This window comes from Microchirus variegatus (genome assembly GCF_963457635.1).
Source record: "Microchirus variegatus genome assembly, chromosome: 23".
In the NCBI taxonomy this organism is placed as follows: Eukaryota; Metazoa; Chordata; class Actinopteri; order Pleuronectiformes; family Soleidae; genus Microchirus; species Microchirus variegatus.
The window spans coordinates 9,208,501-9,231,617 of record NC_139824.1 but is presented as its reverse complement, the minus strand read 5'-3'; the positions used below and the strand labels follow the sequence as shown (position 1 = coordinate 9,231,617).

The following is a 23,117-nucleotide window of genomic DNA, read 5'->3' as shown; positions in this document are numbered from 1 at the left end:
GGCCCGTAGTGTAATTATATTTGGCCCACGAAGCAATAGAAGAAAGATATTATTATTAGATATGCGGTTTATTATCGTTATTTTATTTCTAAAAGTATTATTAGTCTGTGGAAAAATGTTACATTTAAATCAGAAGGCTGCAAATAAAAAAAAAGGCCTATGATCTTTAATTGAATTTTATTTAAGAAATGAATGCCATTGATGTGAAATTCTATTTTGCAACTGTGCAATGTTTAGTTACCTACTGTATAGTATTGAACTTTGCTTGTTCTAAATTCAATGTAAAGCAAAGCAAAACTTGTTTGGACCCTTCTGAAAATACTTTCAGATTTTAATCTCAGGCCCTAAATACTCTTTGGTCTTTATCTTTTACTATTCCTTTATCACCATGTATGAAATGACAAACACTGACACCTACTGGTAAACAAAAAAACAAAAAAAAAAGCATCCCTACAGGACAATGAGCAGGTTTCAGATTACAAAATAGTTTTGACTTCCGCACCATGAGTTCACTTCATTCCAAACACAACAGTGTTCTCAGAGACAGAGTAACCACTGCATTTAACATCAGCCCACAGTGAGGAGCCACCACCACCACCATCATGTCTCTGCTCCTGCTGCTGATGATGATGATGCTGATGCTGTTTGGACCATCAGTGAGTACTGTTGAGATTTTACAGCTTTAATGATCAGCAGTGGCCACTAAAGCACAATAGACACAAATATTTTCTATTTCTAAACACATTCAATATCACCCCAGACTGACTTAATGCCCTCTGATTAAGTGATATGTTTGGAAATAATATTTCTCCTCACATACTTTTTATTTAATCTACTCATTTTTGAACTCCTCTAACTTTTAATTATAGTGTATTTGTTTATTTAGCTGTGCTTATTGCATGTACAGTAGTTGTTAACTGTATGAAATGGTCCTTGACGGCACTAAAATAACCATAAATGCAGTTTGGAGACATTGTTGTTGTTCTTGTGTTGGCCTGCAGTCCAGCGCAACTCGCTCATTCAGCATAGATTACCAGAAAGACTGCTTTCGGAAAGACGGGGAAGTGTTTCGTTACATATCTGGAGGGATCCATTACTTCAGGGTCCCGAGAGTCTACTGGAAAGATCGACTGCTCAAAATCTACATGGCAGGAATGAACGCCGTCCAGACGTAGGTTCACTTCCTGTCTCAGCACCTCAATGCACCTCAATTTGTGTCACAACAATTTGGATTTTTATTCTGTTTGGACTTTTTGTTGATCTGTTTTCTTTATCTTGGGGCTTTAACTCTATTATTTTACAATGTTCCTTGCATGTTCCTGGCTTCCTGTCCTCTCTCCCCTTTTGATCAATGTGTTTCACTTGTGTCTTATTAGTTTCACCTGTCCGCTGCTTCCCTAGTGTATTTAGTCTGTGATTTGGTCCATTTGTTTATTTCAGTTACTTCAGATTCCTATGGTTCCTGTTTGCATGTATTTCCTGTTCGTGTTCATTTTTCCAAACCTGTATTTTTTTTTCTTTGTGTGGTCTTAAGTAGTTTGACTAAGGTGGCCATGCACTGCTGAGCTTTAGAAGTGCAGCTGAAGTTGATAGCTGATATTTTGTCAATATATTTCGATCTATGTGGTTGCCCTTTCCCCCCCTCTATCTTTACAAAAAGATAATAAATAACACTTATGGTTTGTCTTTTCAATCTGCGTTCTTTAATTTATGTCTGAGTTTTGGATATAAATTATAGTTTTAGTGCACTTTGCAACAAAAGAGGACCATAATGCATCGGCTGATTATTAAATAATTGGTTAATGCTGATTATTTAAAGGTGCCATATGTAAGAATGTGACCAAAAACCGAGGTCTTTTAGGTTTCCTTTTTTTGTGACGTAACTGGCAACCCGTGGTTGCTCGGCAGCTGAGACTCTACTGACTGCAATGATTGGTAGACGGCGGTAGGTGGCGCCACATGCCAAAACATGATTTCAAAACATAAACATGATTTGCAGTCTGCAAAAGATTTTTTTAAAGCAAATATTTTGTCTGTACTGTTGTTGTTGGCGAGTTCAGTTTGTTATATGAACATTATTCCTGAGTCTCTGTGACATATTAGGAGGATTTTATTGCCAGTTGCTTTAGATTTATTACATAATGCACCTTTAAAACTAAATGAATGCGTCTGTACTTAGTCTCATTCTGTTGCTGAGTACAAAAGCAAATCTACACTGAAGCTGGATGGAGATCAGCATAAGTCAGCAAAGAGTCATAATGTCTCCTGGAAGTAAATGCACATCAGGAATAGTGGATTAAAGGAGAAACACTTCATGTTTAACTTAATTTTCAGTAAGTTATCGACATCTGACCTTCGCATCAAATGTCACCAGACTCTGAAAGATCATATTAGGACTGACTCCTGCTAAGCGGCGAATACGTATCTGCTTTAGTAACAAATGCCAACCCCTGTTGTTACACAAGATCAGCAGCACAGACTTGTAGGGGAGCATTCCTCATTCACTGCAAATTATGCACTGACAATTTAGTGAGCGAGGAATGTGCCGCAGCCTCGGAACACTGCAGAACACAACCGACAGTAAGAATGTGGGTCCAAATGTGGACGGTTCATTGACCGACGCTGAAGAAAGACTGTCCCAACGCAGCCGCCTGGCGACTGTGGTGACTCTGGTGGATAAACTCCTTGGCTTGAGAGGAGCTATGTTGACTTTGGTTTTTCTTCCAAATGCCTTTTACTAAAGACATCCGTGGAGAGGAACACTCATGTTATTTTGGGAAGGCTTTGCTGTATGGCTGAGCCCTTTGAGTTTGTCAAAAGCCTTTTGGCTAAGATCAAGTGTAGTATCTGTTCCTGTTAGTTTCAGCATTCAGGAGCAGTCTTGTGTTGTCTACAATCATATTGTAAGGAACAGAGAACACCCAGTGGCAAGAATGTTTGACGTACTTACATTTTATCGAGTGGTTATTTGAGTTACTGTTGCCTTTCTATCATTTCAAACCAGTCCCCCCCCCCCCCCCCCACCCATTCTAATATGTCCTCTAGGTTGAACAGGTGTAGAACAGGTTGAACAGATTATTCTGGTGAAATATCCATCCATCTGTCCATTATCTACCGCTTCGTCCTCCACCGGAGGGTCGTGGGGGGTGCTGTGCCTATCTCAGCTGACATAGGGCGATAGGCGGGGTACACCCTTGTCAGTTCGCCAATCTGTTGTAATATGACAATATTATATCTGTTTATTAAATCTAAAAGCATCTAAAACTCACACTGATGACGCTGATACTGTGTTCATTTTACAGGTACGTTCCCTGGAATTTCCACGAGGAGACTCCGGGAAAGTATAATTTCAAAGGAGACAGGGATTTGGAATATTTCCTCCAGTTGGCCAACGACATTGGTTTATTGGTCATCCTTCGGCCAGGACCTTATGTAGCTACAGAGTGGGACATGGTGAGTAAGGGCTGTCAGAAAAGAAGTACATGTTTGGTGTATTTAAGAACTTTTTTTGAATTCTTGTGCAGAAGGATGGGGGTTAGGGTTAGGGTTTATAATTTCTGGTCCTGGGGAGCCACCCTCCTACATGTTTTAGATGGCTTCCCTGCTCAAACACACCTGATTCAAATGGTCAGCTCGTCAATAAGCTCTGCTAAAACCTGATAATGACCCATTTGTTTGAATCAGGTGTGTTGGAGCAGGGAAAACACCTAAAACATGCAAGACAGTAGCTCCCCAGGACCAGGAGGGAGAAACCCTGTTCCAAACCAATGGTTTTAGTTTAACCCTCCCGGAAAATGTTTGATCCACTGAATCAAATATACTGTTGAATATGTGCGGTAGCTGTAAAATGTAGTTCTAATAAGTATTTTATGCTTTACATCAGGGGTGTCAAACTCATTTTCACTGAGGGCCACATCAGCATAATGCTTGCCCTCAAAGGGCCAGATATAAGACAGAATAAATGTAACTAAATGTAAACGCACCCTAAGAAAAAGACTTTGAAGACAATTTGTTGTTTTTCTTGAAGGCTAACTTTGGCATACTTGGCTCGTAGACGTAGATTGTACTCTTTGACGACCGACACCACCTCATAACACAAAAGACATACCAGTTTTTCTCCTTGAAGCACAAACATGTATTCGCCTTCCCATCTTTCTTGAAACTGCCTTCCATCTGCATCAATCTTTCTCTTCCTGGGCATTTTGGGATCATTTGTGGATATTTCAATCTCAATTTCATTTATTGCATGATGCATATACAATGATGCACTGCAAACTAGTCACTTCATGGGTAACACAATTGCCAATGCATTGTGGGAAATGTAGGTTATAGTCAACACACGCCTTAAAGCAGCATAGACCTCACGGGCCACATAAAATGATGTGGCGGGCCACATCTGGCCCCCGGGCCTTGAGTTTGACACATGTGCTTTACATTCATATTAAAACGAAGGAATTTGTTGTCATGATCTGTCTAATCCTAAACAGGGTGGACTGCCCGCCCGGCTTCTAAAGAAGAAACATATTGTGCTGCGGAGTTCAGATCCAGGTGATAATTAAAGTCAAACAGATGAGCGATGAGTTCATTCAATGTCACACTATAAACAACACCTTTTTTTTTTTTTTTTAGATTATCTTGCAGAAGTAGATAAGTGGATGGGGAAGTTACTGCCCATGATGAAACCTTATCTGTATCAGAACGGTGGTCCCATCATCTCTGTACAGGTGAGTCGTGTTCGTGTTGCACTGCAGGACTTTTTTTTAAATTCAACAAAGAAAAATAATCCCTCTCTCTCTCCTGGCGTGACGCTGTTTGGCAGGTGGAGAATGAATATGGCAGTTACTTTGCTTGCGATTACAACTACCTGCGTCACCTGAACAAGCTGTTCAGGTCGCACCTGGGAAACGAGGTGGTGCTCTTCACCACCGACGGCAGCGATCGTATTAAATGTGGCACAATACGAGAGTTCTACGCCACTGTCGACTTCGGTCCTGGTCAGACACATTGTTCTTTTAGTGATCTGTTTCTGACCGTGTAAATCCATCACTGTATTGTTCACTTTATTATGGCAAATACTGATATGCCTGCATTTATCCATAAGATGGGACCATGAAATGTTTTGAACGTGTACTGTTACCTCCTTTACCTCCTGTAGTAATTTGTCTTTTAATTATTTGCTGTAGGTCAAAATGTAAACGCTTGCTTCGAAGCACAGAGACGCGCTGAACCTCATGGGCCTTTGGTAACTATCTGCCTTGCTATTATACACTGAGTGAAGCCTTTACCCATAGTGTTCTGTCTGGTGCAGTGACCCCCACTTCTGTGCAGCTGTTTCATGCCCGTGGATTTGTTGATAGCAGCCACATCTTCAATCTCTTACATGTACGTGTAGGGGCTTATCCATCCATGATGGTTCGATGTCTTCCTCTGTGTTGTAATGGGATGTAGGAAATGACCAGACAACTAAAAGCAATGACAGAACCACTGAGTTGCAGCAAGAATAACTAACAACAAACTTAAAGGTGCCATATGTAAGAATGTGGTCAAAAACGATTACTACATTCAAATTCAAAATACAGAGGTCTTTTAGGTTTCGTTTTCTAACGTAACTGGCAACCCGTGGTTGCTCGGTAGCTGAGACTCTACTGACTGCAATGATTGGTAGACGGCGGTAGGTGGCGCCACATGCCAAAACATGATTTCAAAACATAAACATGATTTGCAGTCTGCAAAAAAAATGTTTTGTCTGTACTATTGTTGTTGGTGAGTTCAGTTTGTTATATGAACATTATTCCTGAGTCTCTGTGACATATTAGGAGGATTTTATGGCCAGTTGCTTTAGATTTATTACATAATGCACCTTTAAATACCAAATTACCAAAATAAAAGCAGGCCTTAACTAACTTCTGTTAAAGACAATAAAACAAAAAGGCCGAACAAATTCACGGTCCTGGCATGTAACAAGGGTTTCTGTTGTCTGAGGTTCTCACTTACAAGGTTCATTTTACAGCCTCAGGTGCTGGATTTGGGGAACAAAACCCACTGTACATTGTTAGGAGCTTCCTTGTCTTGATGTTAGTGGCCTTTACCTCCTCCTTTGGACAGCTTATTGTTCCAGCAGGGTATCTGATCACTGACAGAGTGTGTGTATGGCATGGTTTCCATTTTGCCTGCAGGATCCCATGGTATTTGAATATTTCCCATGTTGCTTCCTGTTGGTTCAGCCACCTCAGTTCTGATCATCCGTCCTCTCTCTTTGATGCCATTTTGACCACACCTATCAGGTCTGAATGACACTCTGATGTCGTTGCTGGACGCTCTTTGTCATGATCTAGCTGCGGGGGTTCAGGCCTTTGCAGAACAGCAGTGGAGATTGTGCCTCGATCATGTGTCATGTGCAGTTGAGTGGCTAGAGTTGGAAGTCTTTGGAAGTTTATCTGCCTCATGTACTTCTTAGATGACTCTTATAGAAAATGTTCTGAGACCTGATGAACCTCTCTAAGTGTAGCCTTGCCCTCCATTCTACTCATGCATGGGTGTTGTTGGCTCTTCAACATCCATTAATGTATGTATATATATATATATATATATATATATACATATATGCAGAGGCGCAGCTTGTGAACAGGCAAGGCAGGCAACTGCTTGGGGCCCCGAGCCTATAGGGGGCCCCCGACACTCGGAGCCTGAGGGCTGTTTTTACTGAAATGTGCAGTGACCAGCCGCCTCCCCGTCCCCCTTAAAAAACAATGGGCGATTTGCAATGACATCTCAGTAGGAAACCTCCCTAAAGGGGCCCCACCTCACTTTAACCTGTGTGAAGTTATCATTCTGCAAGTTGGAAAATGAAGAGGATTATTTAAAGTGTAATGCATATCTTTTTTTACTCAGTTTATATATGTTTTTTTCAATTATTTACAGTTTTTTATTGTTCTATATACTTATATTGTTGTAAAGGGTTCTTTACAGTGTAATGTATTTTTTTTTTGCTAAGTTTATATAGTTTTTTAAAAGCTATTTACAGTATTTTATTAATCTTTACATGTATATTTTCACATACTTTTTAATTACAAGGTTTTTCCATGTTATTTTCATTCATTTTGACATAATGGTGATGAACACTGGTTGGAAGGGCCCCCTGGGACTTTTTGCTTAGGGCCCCTACAGACTCTAGAATCGCCTCTGATACATATGTGCTTCTTTCATCTCAGGTCAACTCTGAATTTTATACTGGTTGGCTGGACCACTGGGGATCACCTCACGCTGTTGTTGCAACTAAACTCGTCACCAAGTATCTGGACCAGATCCTGGCCAAAGGAGCAAATGTCAACATGTGAGTTTACAGATTACAAAGCGAATACTGTACGTCCACCATCATTACAGATATGTCTTCTTCTGTGGTGTGAAGGTAATAAAAGAATGATTTCTCCTCACAGGTACATGTTCATAGGAGGAACAACCTTTGGATACTGGACTGGTGAGTGCACTAGCACCTGCACATGATGGTTTGGTTAGCAGTGATACAAAAGTGTTGCCAAAAACTGACTTGTCCATGTTTTGCCTCTCAAAACCTTCAGGTGCAAATATACCTTATCTTCCGCAGCCCACAAGCTACGACTTTGACGCCCCGCTCACAGAAGCAGGAGACCTCACAGAGAAATACTTTGCCATCAGAGAAGTGATCGGAAAGGTTTTGCAGTCGCCTCCTTTTGAGACCTTAAAGAAAGAGAGTCTATAACACACTTTTTAAATCACATTTGTACATCTTCCCATAATAGTACCGTAAGATACCAGAGGGACCGATACCACCCTCAACTCCGAAGTACGCATATGGTGCTGTAAAGATGAAACAGGTTAGATGTTCAGCTGTTAACATTGGTCTGCAATTTAACTTATTGAAGCATTTGCTTTATAAAAACTCGATCATTTGAAATAAAACCTTTATTTCCTGCAGGTCCAGATGTTAACAGATGTCTTAAATAAGCTGTGTTTCTCCACACCGGTTAAAAGCCGGTTTCCTCTCACTTTTCTTGACTTAAACCAGGTATTGTTTGAAGGTTTTGTTTTATATGGTGAAGAAATTATAACTGATGTTTATTTTCATTTTTTTAGTCATTGATCTTTATGTATTCTGCTGTTTATTTGTTTTTCCCCTCTGTGCTTTAGGCTTTTGGTTTTGTGCTCTATCGGACAATTCTACCTGTCGACTGCAGCACGCCAACCCCACTGTCATCTCAGAATGGAGTTCACGACAGAGCATATGTGTCCATAAATGGGGTGAGTCTCCATTTCTTAATCGATTAACCTTTCAGCTATTTTCCCGACTAATTGTTTGGCTCATAAAATGTCATAAAATGTTGAAAAATGTTGATCAGTGTTTCCCAAACTTTAAAGGTGCCATATGTAAGAATGTGGCCAAAAACAGTTACTACATTCAAATTCAAAATACCAAGGTCTTTTAGGTTTCGTTTTCTGACGTAACTGGCAACCCGTGGTTGCTCAGCAGCTGAGACTCTACTGATTGCAATGATTGGTAGACGGCGGTAGGTGGCCCCACATGCCAAAACATGATTTCAAAACATAAACATGATTTGCAGTCTGCAAAATATTTTTTTTTATTGCAGATATTTTGGCTGTACTGTTGTTGTTGGTGAGTTCAGTTTGGATTTTATGGCCGGTTGCTTTAGATTTATTACATAATGCACCTTTAAAAATAACAATGATGTTCTAAACTGTCTTGTTTTGTCCACGCACCAAAAGGGTCGCACCATTTGCTATATGGTGCCAAAAAATTGAAAATATTCACATTTAAGAAGCTGAAAAATCAGAAAAAAAAGTTAAAACCAATTAATCAATTATAATGTGTAGACGATTCATTTCGTAATCGATCAATAACCTGTGAGTGACACATGAGTTCACTCACAGGATATAGGTTGTTTTCAATAACTGTGCTAAATACCTCTCAAGGTGGCTGTAGGGATTCTGGAAAGGGACAAAGTCTTGACTATAAATGTGACCGGGAAGGCTGGCAGTCAGGTGGGCATTCTGTTGGAGAACATGGGACGACTCAATCAGGGGAAATAAATCAACGACTCCAAGGTTGTTTTGTTTTTTTTCCCATTTACTTCAAAGTTTAAAGTACACTCTTAGAAATAAAAGTGCTAAGTAGAACCATATAAGGTTCTTCAGCTTGTCCTCATAGAAGAACCCGTTTTGGCTCCAGGTAGAACCTTTTTTTATAAAGGTTCCACATGCAACCCTTCTTATAAAACCCTTTTTTCAGGAAAAGGATTTTATAGGGTTCTCTGGATCAAAATGGTTCTTACTGGAACCATTCATGTTACCAAGAACACTTTCTTCGGGAAAGGGTTTTTCAGAAGCAAATGGTTCCAGGTAGAACCTTTCGAAACCCTTATTTCTAAGAGTGTAGGTAGGTTGGAGTTGAATCCAAAGATTCACCTACAACCTAATCTATAGATTTTGTCTTTATTATTCAGTGATTTTAATTTTTTTTTGTTATTTCAATGTTATCCTAGGGTCTGGTGTATAACCTGACTCTGGGGAAGGACACGCTCACGGACTGGACCATGTATAGTCTCAGTATAGATGAAGCCATCAGTCAGGGCCTCATCGTGGATACAGAGCCCACACCAGCAGACCCTCCTCAGCCAGTTGCTCTCTCTCCTCCCACTTTTTACAGAGGGAGCTTCATCATCCCTGATGGCATCCCAGACCTGCCTCAGGACACCTACATCAAACTGCCCAAATGGAGAAAGGCATGTTACTACTGTCGACCAGTAACTGTGGTTACAACATAGACTAATCATGTCATTAATGATGTTAATTACAAATATAAACTAAACCTATAAGACAAAGCCATATGACAATCTGTATGAAACAAGCTGCTTGAATAACAAAATCATTATTATTGTCATGGTGCAGTTTAATGATAATATAAACATTAGTTGTGGGCCAGTTGTTCATGTAATGATGTTTTTCAGGGCCAGATCTGGATTAACGGCTTCAATCTGGGACGTTACTGGCCAGCTCGAGGCCCTCAGGTGACGCTCTTTGTTCCTGCCAACCTCCTCAACACAGCTGCACCCAACAACGTAACAGTCTTGGAGCTGGAAAATGCTCCGTGCAGCTTAGGGACGTGCATTGTGGAGTTTATCGACACCCCAATCATCAATGGAACAGTCCACTCTGACAACAAACAGCGCTGGGGCCTATTTGATAAAGAGGATGTTTTGTGATGATTAGAGTAATCACTTCTCCTCAAAATGTATTAATTTATTTTAAACTACTGGCCCCAGGAGGTTATTATGGGGTAAGATGTCAGTTGTTGAAAATGAAGCATTAAATTATTATTTTTTTATCTACAGTATCTCACCCGCCATCCATCCATCCATCTTCTACTGCTTTATCCTCCACATGAGGGTTGAAGAACATGCCAGTACCTCACTGATTATTTTATTTGTTATCTTTGTAAAGGGATTATTAATGAATGTTTGCTATGTAAATAACAAATCAGGGAAATGTTTTACGATTATTCTATCATAGTGAGAATGTATGTTACAACCTGGTTGCATGATTAATTGTTTGACATATGTATGCCTTTCATTGTAAAAAAGTAAAAAGTAAAAACCTTTTTTAAACAGCATCAGCATTTTGCTTCCTTTTTTAAACGAACTTCTACTCTAAACCAAAAAGAAACATGGCTTTACAGAATGTATAATGTTCTACATTCCAGTAGGTGGCGGTGTTTCACCTTTTAGCTGGTTGCCAGCTGCCAATAAACCCATCAGAAGAAGAAGAAAAAAAGGGAAAACGGTTAGCCTGTAACATAGCCTACACGGCTATTTACGATATGTTTGGACGTTTTGAACACCGATGAGGTAAAGTTAAGACTTTGAACAGAAATATTAATTGTTGAGTTCTCAGTAAATGTATGTGTTTTTTGTGCTCCCGCTGCTTGTGTTGCGATGAGAATGTAATTAGCGTTAGCTAATTAGTAAGATGCTAACGCTGGCACTAGCTAGGTTCCTTAGCTTAGTAGCGGTGTGAAACAGTAAAAACACAAGAAACGACATTATTTTCAGAAATGTTAAGTAGACAATTGTGTTATACTGTCGATGTTTTTTAATAGTTAAATGGTAGCGTGTGTATGTTTGTTGTGAAGACGAATGTGTTTGGTACATTACTGAAGTAAAAATGAAAACGAACACATTGTATTTGTATTTTTTTAGCAGTTTCCTGTTGTAGCCACAGGCTCTAAACGAGCTGCTATCCCTCCGACCATGGTCGATAATCGGTATGCGACAGCTCTGGTCATCGGCTCGGTGCTGAGCCTGCTGGCCACAGTGTACCTGTCTGTGGCCGTGGGGACTCAGCACTGGTACCAGTACAACAGTCCGCAAGTCAACCACGACAGCAGCAACGTCTCCGAGCTACGACAAGAATTTATCAATGGAGAGTTTGATGAGAAGATCTACAGCGAGATCATGTACCGGCTCAACGGCACTCTGGGGCTGTGGTGGAGGTGCATTCAGGTGCCCAGCCGCAGCCAGTCACACTGGTTTAAAGAGCCAGGTATGACCTAATCTTCAAAATAGATAAGAGCATAATATGGAGACTTTAACAAGCTCATGATACCACTGTGTTTTATTTAGAATCTAGATAAGGCTTATGTGACTCAAGATGAATCCCTGTTATCTGCAATATTATGTTATATATTTTATTGCGATATTAAGAGGGAATGGTAATTTTCTACTTTATTGTTCTCATTTTCTTTTGGCAACATTTTAAATAATTGTTGTGCTATTGATATGATATTTGTGCAGATCGGTGAGAAACAAATGTTGTTGAATAGGATGTCATGTCCAAAATGGTAGTTTGACACACATTTTGGCTTTAAGAAATATTCTAATCTTCTAAAGATGAAGATGTTATATGTCAAGGTACCTTATGAAATCAATACATTCACTGTTTAAGTGGAGATGAAGTGCAGAGACACAGATGCCAACATGTTACGTGACTTGTCAAAGTATTACTTTGATCTGAAGCATAACCCACAACAGCTTTTAGAAGAATGATTTGAGACGGCTCAGTTTGATCTGTGCTCTCTGTTTTTAGATCCCAAGCTGGAGACCCAGTGTGTGAGCTTCACTCTTCCTCAGCAATGTTTTCCAAAGTTCAAGTACGATGGAAACCACAGCAGTGAAGATCTACTGAGAACATGTAAGTTAAGCTGGTTGAGATTGTTTTTGTAGATAATTGTGTATCAAACAGTGGCCATAATACCAGGTTCCTGGTTTCCCGTCACTATCTTTACCTGCACATGGATGTGGATAAATTCATCCAGTTTTTATTTTATTTATTTATTTTTTTACAGATCTATGGCGATCCCAGTTTCTCCTCCCCTTGGTGTCTCTGGCGTTGGTGTTCCTCAGTGGTCTGGTTGGGGTCTGTGCCTGCTTGTGTCGTAGCTTCACCCCTACCTTTGGTGTGGGGGTTCTTCATCTTCTTGCCGGTGAGAGAAAGAAATGCTCTGTATTGTTAACCACTGCTGAAACTTTTGGTTTTAGGTCTAACTCTTGAGACAATTTCATTAACGAGACGACATGACTCAATCTTTGGCAAAGTGTAAAGGTTCCTGCAAGCATCAGTCATCCAGATGAACCTTCAGTCAAGCAGACTTTACAATATATAGTAATTAGTGCTGGGCCTAAGGCTAACGCACGTTAATGCATGACACGTTTCCATGACGAAAATATGCGCATGACGTCATGTTTACGTGCCTCGACACCGGAGTCCAGGCACCGTTTACCAGTTAGCTCCGTTAGCTCCTTTAGCGCCGGTTAACACGCCTACAGTCAAACTGGAGCGGTTTTAAAATGAAAAGAGCAGTGCTACAAATAACCAGCGTACCTGTGTGCTGCGTATGTGTACCTCTGTTTTTAAAGTTTGGCGTTACTTTAGAGGCTCATTTTAACAATCCGGAGTCACGTAAACATGACGTCATGCGCGTCTTTTTCCGGTCAGTCGTCATGGAAACACGCCGCATGTTAGCGCTGACGCCGTGAACCATGGTTATCGCGTTAACGTGCCCAGCACTAATAGTAATGCAATAACATTTGACACAAATCTCATAGATTATCCAGCATGGCTTTTAAAGTAAAAAACACCTGATACTTGATGCTAAATCCTTGATGCTAAACATTGACCAGAAACCGTGGTAATGCTCCTGTTTATGCTTAATTTGATGATGTTGTGCTAAGTCAGTATGGTATTCATGTCAGATATGGTGAAGCTTGCATAAATAACTGTTTGTAGTATATAGTACAAACGGTATTATTCAGCTAATTTGTACTGCAAAATATAAAAAATGGAATTTCCCATGTGTTCAAACCCGTTTTTAGAACTCATGCATACTTCGTTCTCTCAGGTCTGTGCTCGCTGGGTACTGTTAGCTGTTTCTTGGCGGGGATGGACTTGCTTCACCAGTACTCCAAACCGCCAGGTGGGGTAGAGGGCTCGTTGGGCTGGTCCCTGTACCTCGCCCTCATCTCCTTCCCTCTGCAGATGATGGCAGCTGCTCTGTTCCTGTGGGCAGCCAAGAGTCACCGCAAGAACTACACGCGCATCATCGCTTACAGGGTTGCATAAAAGAGCGAGGGGGGGGCGACAACAGCGGTGTCTTGTAGCTTAAAAACACCCTTCTGGTCTGAGGACGTCATTACACATGTTGTCATTCATAGAAGCTGACGCTAATCCAAAGAACTGACCGTTTCACTTCCAGAGTATCACAGACCTTAATACAGGAATCAACTAAACCAGACAGCTAATCATCACAAGTGCTCATATGTAGATATAGGGATTTTCTTTTCTTTTTTTTTTTTTAAATCAGAGTTTTGCTTTCCGCTTTTGTTTTAATAGTATCTGTAAACGATCTTACCCAAAGTGTGTTTTTAATGTATTTCAACACCCATCAAATGTTGGGAGTCATTTGCCGTTTCTGGTGTTTTTGCCTTTTTTGCCGTGCAGAGTTTGTTTGCTTTCTTTTGTCAGTTGCCATTTCTTTTAAAGCTGCTCACCACATTGCTCTTAAATCCTCTTCAAACATTTACCGTCACCAAAAAACAAACTTGCAGAAGACATGTCGAGATGTTTTCCATTACCAGGGCATGAAAAATATTACTCATTATGTTTCCTAGTTTTGATGCTTTATTGTTGGGTTTCTTATTTTGCGTTATTGTTCGTACGGAGCCTTTGCTGTGCATGCCTTTTTGAAGCTGACATTTCCATCATCTGTGGTAATTGCCAATTTCTGTCTGTGGTATGTGACGATTAAATGTCATTCATTGAAGACGTAGCCTTCTATTGTCACCGGTATTTATAGATCTAATATTTATTAATTCACTTTGTGTTTAAAAAAAAAGAAACTGACTTGATTTGAAGTCAGTCGAGAAGAACCTGTGACCTATTTGCAACGTTTAGCCCCAAACTGCAGTACTGCCATTTTACATGTCTAATATTTGGGTTTTAGTGTTAAAAACTACTGTTTGGGATGCGTTGTTTACGCTGTACAGTATTTTTGGAGTTAAGCTCTTTTTCAAGCGCAAACCTAGAAACGATGACACCTCATGGAATTAGTAAGTAATTATAATTTTGGAACGGAAGATAAAGAAACTTCAAAGTTCTTAGGTGACTCCCCTGAGGAAAGAGGGAGAGTTTGACTGGCAAGAACAGGATTTACATGAATTCTTGTTTGTAATAGGCAAAGTCAAAGAGGTTTTACATAACCACTCTGTATGTGGCTCTGAATCTACGTCGTTGTACGCACTCTGGCTTTTCGAAATGTCTGTGTGTTCCGATGTACACTGTACACGTTTCTATGGTAATAAATCTGAGAATTGCTGGCTTCTGTTGTTTTGAAGTGTAATTGTATTATTACTCTAATTTCTGTTTCTGCAGGTTCATTGAATGCAAATCCGACAAATGCAAGACACCTCAGAGCCACCTCAAAAGTCATTCATGTCATTTATTCATGTTTGCATTAGTGCTACGGTGCAGACAAAAATTACACCTTAAGAATAACTTATGGTCTGCTGAGGATTTGAATTACATTTGTGCGCTCGGTATCATTGAGTGTCATAAATTAACAAAACAAAATAAAATTAATTGCACTGTTTTGAGTTCTGGTTCGATTTAAAAGCATCACTTCCACATATTCATTTATTATTTCGACTCTCCGCAGTCCTCTTTCACGCATATAGACGGAACGGTCACTGTGATCTTTTCCGCTAAAAGGAAAGCCGTCCTCTTCTCGTAGTAGGCACATTCGTTGACGAAGAGAGGGTAAAGTTCTCTCCCCTCGTGCTTCACCGTCTCTCCTGCAAACGACTGGAAGATGGGGTCGCCCGGTTTGAGAAGCTTAAAGTCGTTGTCCTGGAAGAAAACAGACACTGAGTCATTACTTACAGTGCAGCTTTTAAATGCAAATTTGCCTTTTAATATTATCACAAAGTATTATTTTATGGGGTAATCAAACACGGGTTGGTTTGTTTTCTTGCTTATCCCAAAAAATTACAATTACACACTCGATAAACGTACTTAATGGATTATGTATTCAAAGTGTTCTAGGTATTTCACATTGGACCTTTATTTTGACATCTTATATCCCCTTTTTTATTTCAATTGATACAATTTTAGACAATCTACTGGTGTCAACAAGACGATTCAACTACAGTATAGAGTATAAAGCCAGAGCCAGTTCAGCGTCACCTATATAAAGTTTTCCATTAAAACTCTATAAACTTTTATTCATCGAAAGAGTTGCAGTAGCAGTTTTCAACACTGGAAATGGGCAGTTTGCAGCTAGAATAGTCGTTTACCACATTAACAATGTATAGAGTGTATTTCTGATTCATTTAATGTTATATTCATTGAAAACAATGTATTCAAAAATAAAAAGTGATGTACTGTACCTGCAGCTCGGGGTGTATAGCAGCAGTGATGTCATTGGTGGTAGGATCCCTTGGGTAGTCAACTTTATTTATAGGACAATATGCTTCGGCCTCACCGCCTTCAAAAGTAACTCCTGTTGGTAAATGTCATAGTTAATAATAATAATAATAATAATACTCAGTGATGCGAGCGTTCTCATGGAGCCTCACAACTGCAGAGAATGAGGTCAACTTATTTTATAAATGGTGATTTGTGGATAAGAGTGCTCTATAATCAAGGAGTCAGGTTCCTGTGTGTAGTTATTCCCTACCCGAATTGAAATGCTGAATCCATTCTATTGTGAGATCCACCGCCTCCTTCATCACGTTAAAGACATCAGCTCTGAGCACGCCGTTAGGTTGAGGGCCCACCTCGAACGCTGCAGGGAACAAGATGAACAATTCCAAAATCGAACGCTTAAATGTTTGGGTTCAAACAGACGACTTTTGTCCAGACACACACTCACAGATGCCGTGTTTGCCCACTGAGTCCAAGGAGTAACCCTCAGAGATGGGTTCTCTCGTCTCAATCGCTCTCACGGGCATAGAGGTTATCTTGCTCTGTAAACCAAGCAGAGTGAGGATTGTTTACACCACAATGTGCTTCAGAACAAACCGGAGATTAATACGAATGTATCCAAACGTCCAACAGTAAAAATCAGGTGTATAGAATGTACAAGGATAAAGAGGGGGTGTTACCGATTACTTCTTTAATTATTTTTAAAGAATTCTAATTTATTTACTTAAAAGTGCATTATGTAATAAATCTAAAGCAACTGGCCATAAAATCCTCCTAATATGTCACAGAGACTCAGCAATAATGTTCATATAACAAACTGAACTCACCAACAACAACAGTACAGCCAAAATATTTGCATTAAAAACAATATTTTGCAGACTGCAAATCATGTTTATGTATTAAAATCTTGTTTTGGCATGTGGCGCCACCTACCGCCATCTACCAATCATTGCAGTCAGTAGAGTCTCAGCTGCCGAGCAACCACGGGTTGCCAGTTACGTCAGAAAACCAAACCTAAAAGACCTCGGTATTTTGAATTTGAATGTAGTAACTGTTTTTTTGGCCACATTCTTACATATGGCACCTTTAATATATGTTGGTATGTGTACATAAGAGTATATGTACGTTTATTTATGTATGATAATTGTTTATATTATATCATTATTGTTGTATATTTATTGATAAGAAGCTTTGTTATCATAGTTATAAATGACAGTGACATTAATTCATTATATGTTATACAGTATATTGTGTTTATAATAAATACTTGAGCCTTATTCAAAATGATGCTGATTAATTATGGGAATTAATAAAGGATGGAGAAGGGGTTGGATTTAAAATGTCTTCCCGCTCCGTTTGAACGTAGCTCTTTGGTTTATATACATGATACATGACACAAAATATTGAATAAAGTAATACTACTGACTAATATTAACAGTTTGCCCTCACCCCCAATCGTTGTATGGGGCTGGAAACCCCACAGTGGCAGTCCCTGACTGTACCTTTATGTATTTGTAAATGTGCAGGGCGATCAAGTCTGTGGAATTAAATATGACGCACAGGCCCATGTTTGCTGTGGTGTTGTGGAGATCACAAATCAGATCCACGGCCTCCTCGCTTCCTTTTGGCCCAACGAGAGCATTCAGCTCGTGGGCTCGCTGCAACTCATAGGGCGACGAGTCCGTGACGGGGGTTCTGGAAGAGACAGGAACATGCAGTATAAGGCATGAATCGTCTTCTCATGGATGGAACTTGAAGAAGTGACCCTTTACCCCGCTCACCTCAGCAGAGCTTGTGTGAAACACCGGTTCAGATCTGTGTCTACGTATCTTTTGCACGCGTCTGTAGCTCGAGGGTTTGACAGGACGGTGGTGATGGAGACCGATCCCGCCTTTTCCACTTTGCGCTCCTGCAGGTGTCGTACCAAATGTATGCCGGTCATCTCATTTCCATGAGTACCACCACAAATGGCAAACTTTGACAGTGGCGGGAAGGAGACGCAGTCCATCTGACAGCAATGAGGAGGAAAAAAAGTAATTAAAGTATCATCATAAACTGTAGAAACTGGTTTGGAAATGCAAAAGTCATCCTGGATGACAGTGGGTGTGTCCCAATAGGTTTTTTAACCCTTAAATAAACATCACATGTGTGTGTGACTATAGGAACTTGGGTCTGTGACATCAGCTGATTCCTGTTTTTCTTTAAACATTGTCTTTTCTGTGAATGATTGCACAGATAACCTGAAGTAGAGTATATTAACAACCATGTTGACTTGTGCTGTTTGTTCTCCAGGGCTAAACAATGACATGAGTGGTTAAAAATAGTTTGTTGCCACTTTTGGACGGAGAGGGAAGTCTGTCCAGAGACTGGAATTATCTTCGGAGTGATAAATCACTCACATCACCCATAACAATCTGAACTTCCATTTCCATGAAGCTTCAAGATTCACAATTTGGCCAAAAACATGTTGTTGTTTTTTTTACAAGAGGAGGTTCAGAGGTGTCGCCTGCAGCCTGCAGGCTGCTGTTAGTCAATATCAGCTGTCAGTTACATTCCTTTCTGCCATGTTTACATAACTTTTCCTCTTTTTAAATAGGTCATTTACATTATGTTGTATTGACTGAAATCCAAAACTAGGAATTAGGACCTTTGCCTCCTCAGAATTTCTTTTTTTCCACTGGTCTTTAAAAGTAGTTTTAAAAATCGTTTCTGCTGTTGGTGCAATTTTTGGCTTTAATTCTTGTATTTGAATTGAGTTTTAAGAAAAAAACACACATTCTTCATCGTTTGTAATGATAAAAATGTTGTGTTGTGGAGCCTTTGGTGAATGCGATCATTTCAAATCACTTAACTACGTTAAAGTTGGCATTGCAGACTTTCTACACCAGGTAGAACCTTTTTATAAAGGTAATAATAACCTGGAACCCTTTTGGAGGGTTCCACCAAGAACCCTTATAAAACACTTTATTCAGGAAAGGGGTTTTAAAGGGTTCTCTGGATCAAAATGGTTCTTACTGGAACCATTAGTGTTACCAAGAACCCTTGAAAAACCCTTTCTTCGGGGAAAAGGGTTTTTCAGAAGCCAACGTAGAACCTCAGCCCTTGTAGAAGGACCTTTTTGGAACCCTTATTTCTAAGTGCACCCATCACAACCCTTGTGTGGAGGATAAAGAATGAATGAATGGATCTTTTCTGCATTCTTGTACACATCTGTCTACCAGCTGTGCGTTGGACAGCACTCAATACAACATCAGCAGAAACAAAAAAAAGAGTGCCATTTCCGGTTCTATCAGCAACATGTACTAAAAACAAATGCAGAAAACGGCATGACTTACCTTTCTGCGAAACCGGCTCCTGTCTGGCACTCACTGATCTCGAGTAACCTTTGAACCTTGGAGTTATGACAGCAGAGTGACGCAACGACCCGCTCACAGAGCAGTGGAAACACTGGAAAAGCTACTCGCAAAACCTCGTACAAGCACAGTCATGTGGGGGTAAACACAGACACGGTTCACGCCACGTTTAGACATGCAAACGCTCTCCCAGTCCAACACTAATTCACAGGCTCTTCCTGCTCCATGCTTTGCTTTTATCCTCACTCACGGTTGGCCCTCCTCTCACTTTCTACGGGTCAAATTTCAAGCAGTCAGACATCTTGTCAAGTAACAGGATCTTGTTTTTTTTACTACCAAACCAGCTGGAGTCACTCTACTCCATGACCTGTGTCGCAAACAACCAATGGAAAACGCTGTCCTAGAACCAACAGAGAAATTGGTGGAATGCCCTTTTTCTCATGTTGTTATATCTGGAATGATGTGCTGGTTTGGTGTTACTATTGAAGCCGTAAACAGACATAAACAGTAAAAACAGCCACTAAACTGCTGGGTGGGGGGGGGGGGGGGGTCTAGTAACACCCGCCCCCCCCCCCCCACCCTTCTCTGTATTTCGCATAGTGCCAAAAAAAATGGAATGTGTTCTTCCTCGGGTTGATAACCACCCTCCCTTTAAGCTGTTAGAGATTGTAAGAGAATAAACACACAGACAGACTGACAAACTAACAAAGATCACTGGACAGATAATCTCCTCGAGTCAGAGGTGACCTCACCCTGCAGCGTTATGACAATTCCTTGGACAATAACTTCAATAATAAGAAAAAATATAATAATAATAATAATCTGTTTTTGTCTCAGAATTGGGAAAATAGACGTTTTAGGCAGCTAAAATCAAGTTTTGTGAGAGTAATATGAACTCTTAATGCATTGTTTGCACAGTGCTCAAGATATTTATTAGCCCTCCTGTCATAACAACTCTTTTTTTTAAATGTATATTGTTATTTATTTGGCAAATAACAAACTGAATTCACCTTTTTATTACCAAATTTGAGTCGGCTAACTGGGCTTGAATCAAGCATATACCATTCGACCACTAAAACAATTTGTTCTGTTCAAGAAAGTCCTTACTATTGTAGAAACATGACCAAAATGGTTCTTACTGGAACCATTAGTGTTACCAAGAACCCTTGAAAAACAAATGGTTCCAGCCCTTATAGAAGAACACTTTTGGAACCCTTATTTCTAAGAGTGTAGGTTAAGAGATTATTATTTTGTTGCTGTCACAGATAGCAATTCATGTTTGCAGTTGTTAACCCGTCAGTAACCTGTGACACTGTGGGAAACTGAGTGGCCTTGGTGGAAGTTTGCACTAACCCCGATCCTCTGACTGCTTTCTGTAGGTTAACTCATCAGCCATAAACCCAAGCTTAATTGGGACCATATACAAGTGAACGTGAAGGTAGGACGCGAATAATCTACTACATGTCAAAGTAAATGAATTACCTGACTTGTGTCATGTCTCTCCCTCTCCCACAAACCTTCCAGTGTCTTCTTCCTTCTCGCTCTCAAATTGAGTCGTCAGATCCATTTAGACCTGTAATCCCGTTGGATTAACCACTCGATCATAAGCTTCCTCTCACTTGTCCGCTCACTTTCACAGTATAAGTCATCCTTGTCGTCTCTACACTGACTCCACAAGAGCTGGATGAATTTTCAACAGATTTTTATAGGGGTTAATATTTGGTGGGTACCAGATGACTAACCTGGACTTAATCAGTCAAAGTTCAAAAGGTCAACAAATATGGTTGCATATGGCTGCTTTTTGTCAATACGCTCCTCTATCTCACAAGGTAAACAATATTAGTCACAAAAGATCCAGAGTCTGGATCTAAATCTGGATTACCTCCAAAACGTTATACCACTAGACCATAATCTGCATCCTCAGAAAATGTCATCAGAGTCCATTCTTTAAGTTTTTGAGTTATGCAGGTCACAAACACACATCTCATTCCTGTGGGTTCCACCGGAATGAGAAACAGACACATTCCATCAGTCACTTCGTTAACTGAAAAAATGCAGATGCAGATACTTTTGGGGAGGGGAGGGTTGAGCTTTTCCAGTTTTGTGTAAATATTCACTCTCCTCGTCAACGTCTAGAACACACAGTCCCAGCACGTGTCACACATTTACATAGGGATGTAAATGTGTGTCATGCTGTTGACACAAAAAAGTAACTGAAAAGGTCAGGTCAAATCTAACTACCTGTCTTCTTTGTTTTGTTTGTTCAGTGAGAGTTTGATCACTCAGACACACAAACAATTAAATGGGGCTATTGTAATTGAGTAGGTTTGTTTGTGTACTTGTACTTTTTTAAAGTAATTTTTAAAATGACTAATTTTACTAGGGTTAGGGTTAGTGACATAGTGAATGAGAAAGTTGACACATTTTTGACCTTTGACCCATTTTCACTGATACATTACATGTTTATATATTTTATTTTGGCATTTTCATTTGTAAAGGTTTGCCTTTAATTCAAAACAATAAATATGAGATTTGTGTCCCCTTGTCCATTTTGCACCATACAAATTAATTAAATAACTTTTACCCTAACTAACCCTTTTTACTATAACTAGAGTACATTTTTAGACCAGTACTTTTACTTAAGTATAAAGAATAATGGTACTTTTACTTGAGTGGAATATTTCAGTACTCTTTCCACCTGTGAACAAAAACATAAACTCCACAGTGACAATAGATAGATAGATAGATAGATAGATAGATAGATAGATAGATAGATAGATAGATAGATAGATAGATAGATAGATAGATAGATAGATAGATAGATAGATAGATAGATAGATAGATAGATAGATAGATAGATAGTTTTATTAAGGTCACTTTATTATCTACAGCTATTTTTCCTCAGTGACCCACTGTCCTGCTCCAACACACCTGATTCAAATGATCAGCTCGTTATCGGCCTCTGCAACAACCTGATAACGACCCCTTCATTGGAGTCAGGTGTGTGTGTTGGAGCAGGACAACAAACGGAGCATCAGAATGAGGAGGAAAGGTGATCTTGGATATTTATCTCGCAAAAGTAAGTAACAACCAAAGACTAAGAAAGACCAAAGAAGGCCATTTTCCGAGTGTTTGTGTCAAACCTTGAAGCAGATGAGCTGCAACAGCAGGAGACCGCATTGGGCGAAACACCTGCCACTTTTTAAAAGGTGTCTGTTGTACCTAATAAAGTGTCTCTCTAGTGTAAAAAATCTGAAGATTTAACTTTTAACCCCCTCCTGCTACACGCAGCTCATCGCTGTTGCTACGCTAAGTCATTAAATAATGACCTGAAATAACCATGTAAATTGGAGGAAAATACAATTTCATATTCAGTTAATGATATTATTATCATCTGCTAACCTGCCAGTGTGTGACCTTTTTCAGTATGGACGACAGGGTTTGTTAGAACAGTGACATTTAGATGAAGGGAGCGGCCTATAAGAAGTAATGGGGTCTTGCTGAGAGGAAACTTTGTTTGTTTGCATAAAGAGAAGGACCTATAAACTCTGCTTTCATGTCAATGAAATGTGGGTTATTTTTATGTACAATGCTCAACGTTATATAACCAATGTTTTATATTGTTGTATAATTTTCTTATATATTTGATGAACATGGGTACATAATTGTCTTTGCAGCAATTGGAATAAGGGTCTTTCTGCATGGAGTTCACATGTTCTCACCATGTGTGCGTGGGTT

General features: G+C 39.8%; 3 protein-coding genes across 4 annotated transcripts; 2 read left to right on the top strand and 1 right to left on the bottom strand.

Moving 5' to 3' along the window:
• Positions 1–388: 388 nt before the first annotated feature.
• On the top strand, positions 389–10,256 carry LOC310943724 (beta-galactosidase-like; the record flags this gene model as incomplete). Its single annotated transcript, XM_083909359.1, is given in 18 exon segments — positions 389–420; positions 964–1,003; positions 1,005–1,171; positions 3,303–3,453; positions 4,488–4,548; positions 4,630–4,724; positions 4,820–4,994; positions 5,184–5,242; positions 7,212–7,333; positions 7,437–7,477; positions 7,578–7,690; positions 7,779–7,853; positions 7,955–8,044; positions 8,167–8,277; positions 8,968–9,081; positions 9,085–9,099; positions 9,537–9,776; positions 10,002–10,256. Coding segments are annotated over 18 exon segments (1,956 nt in total).
• A 543-nt stretch (positions 10,257–10,799) lies between these two features.
• Positions 10,800–14,917, top strand: LOC310944033 (claudin domain-containing protein 1-like). 2 transcript variants are annotated; one of them, XM_083909735.1, is made up of 5 exons: positions 10,800–10,898; positions 11,250–11,592; positions 12,136–12,240; positions 12,395–12,532; positions 13,448–14,917. In XM_083909735.1, exons 2-5 carry the CDS (start codon positions 11,301–11,303, stop codon positions 13,666–13,668), a joined length of 756 nt encoding a protein of 251 aa, XP_083765861.1. In that variant the 5' UTR covers positions 10,800–10,898; positions 11,250–11,300; the 3' UTR covers positions 13,669–14,917. The 2 variants fall into 2 exon arrangements, with proteins under 2 accessions (XP_083765861.1, XP_083765862.1); XM_083909736.1 differs by having other exon boundaries at positions 10,819–10,898; positions 11,253–11,592.
• Positions 14,918–15,047: 130 nt separating this feature from the next.
• On the bottom strand, positions 15,048–19,570 carry LOC310944032 (N-acyl-aromatic-L-amino acid amidohydrolase (carboxylate-forming) B-like). Its single transcript, XM_083909734.1, has 7 exons — positions 19,362–19,570; positions 17,808–18,034; positions 17,529–17,721; positions 16,475–16,568; positions 16,280–16,387; positions 15,990–16,102; positions 15,048–15,450 (listed from the first exon to the last, which is right to left on the bottom strand). The coding sequence occupies exons 2-7, from the start codon at positions 18,032–18,034 to the stop codon at positions 15,241–15,243; spliced, it is 945 nt and encodes a 314-aa protein (XP_083765860.1). The 5' UTR covers positions 19,362–19,570; the 3' UTR covers positions 15,048–15,240.
• Positions 19,571–23,117: the final 3,547 nt, after the last annotated feature.

Bases quoted from the DNA above. Each gene is read 5' to 3' on its own strand.
- LOC310944033 (XM_083909735.1), top strand. From the start codon at position 11,301: ATGGTCGATAATCGGTATGCGACAGCTCTGGTCATCGGCTCGGTGCTG. The intron at 11,593-12,135 runs GTATGACCTAAT...CTCTGTTTTTAG, and splicing joins ACACTGGTTTAAAGAGCCAG to ATCCCAAGCTGGAGACCCAG. The intron at 12,533-13,447 runs GTGAGAGAAAGA...TCGTTCTCTCAG, and splicing joins GGTTCTTCATCTTCTTGCCG to GTCTGTGCTCGCTGGGTACT.
- LOC310944032 (XM_083909734.1), bottom strand. From the start codon at position 18,034: ATGGACTGCGTCTCCTTCCCGCCACTGTCAAAGTTTGCCATTTGTGGT. The intron at 17,722-17,807 runs GTGAGCGGGGTA...TGTCTCTTCCAG, and splicing joins TTCACACAAGCTCTGCTGAG to AACCCCCGTCACGGACTCGT. The intron at 16,103-16,279 runs GTAGGGAATAAC...ATTTACCAACAG, and splicing joins GATTCAGCATTTCAATTCGG to GAGTTACTTTTGAAGGCGGT.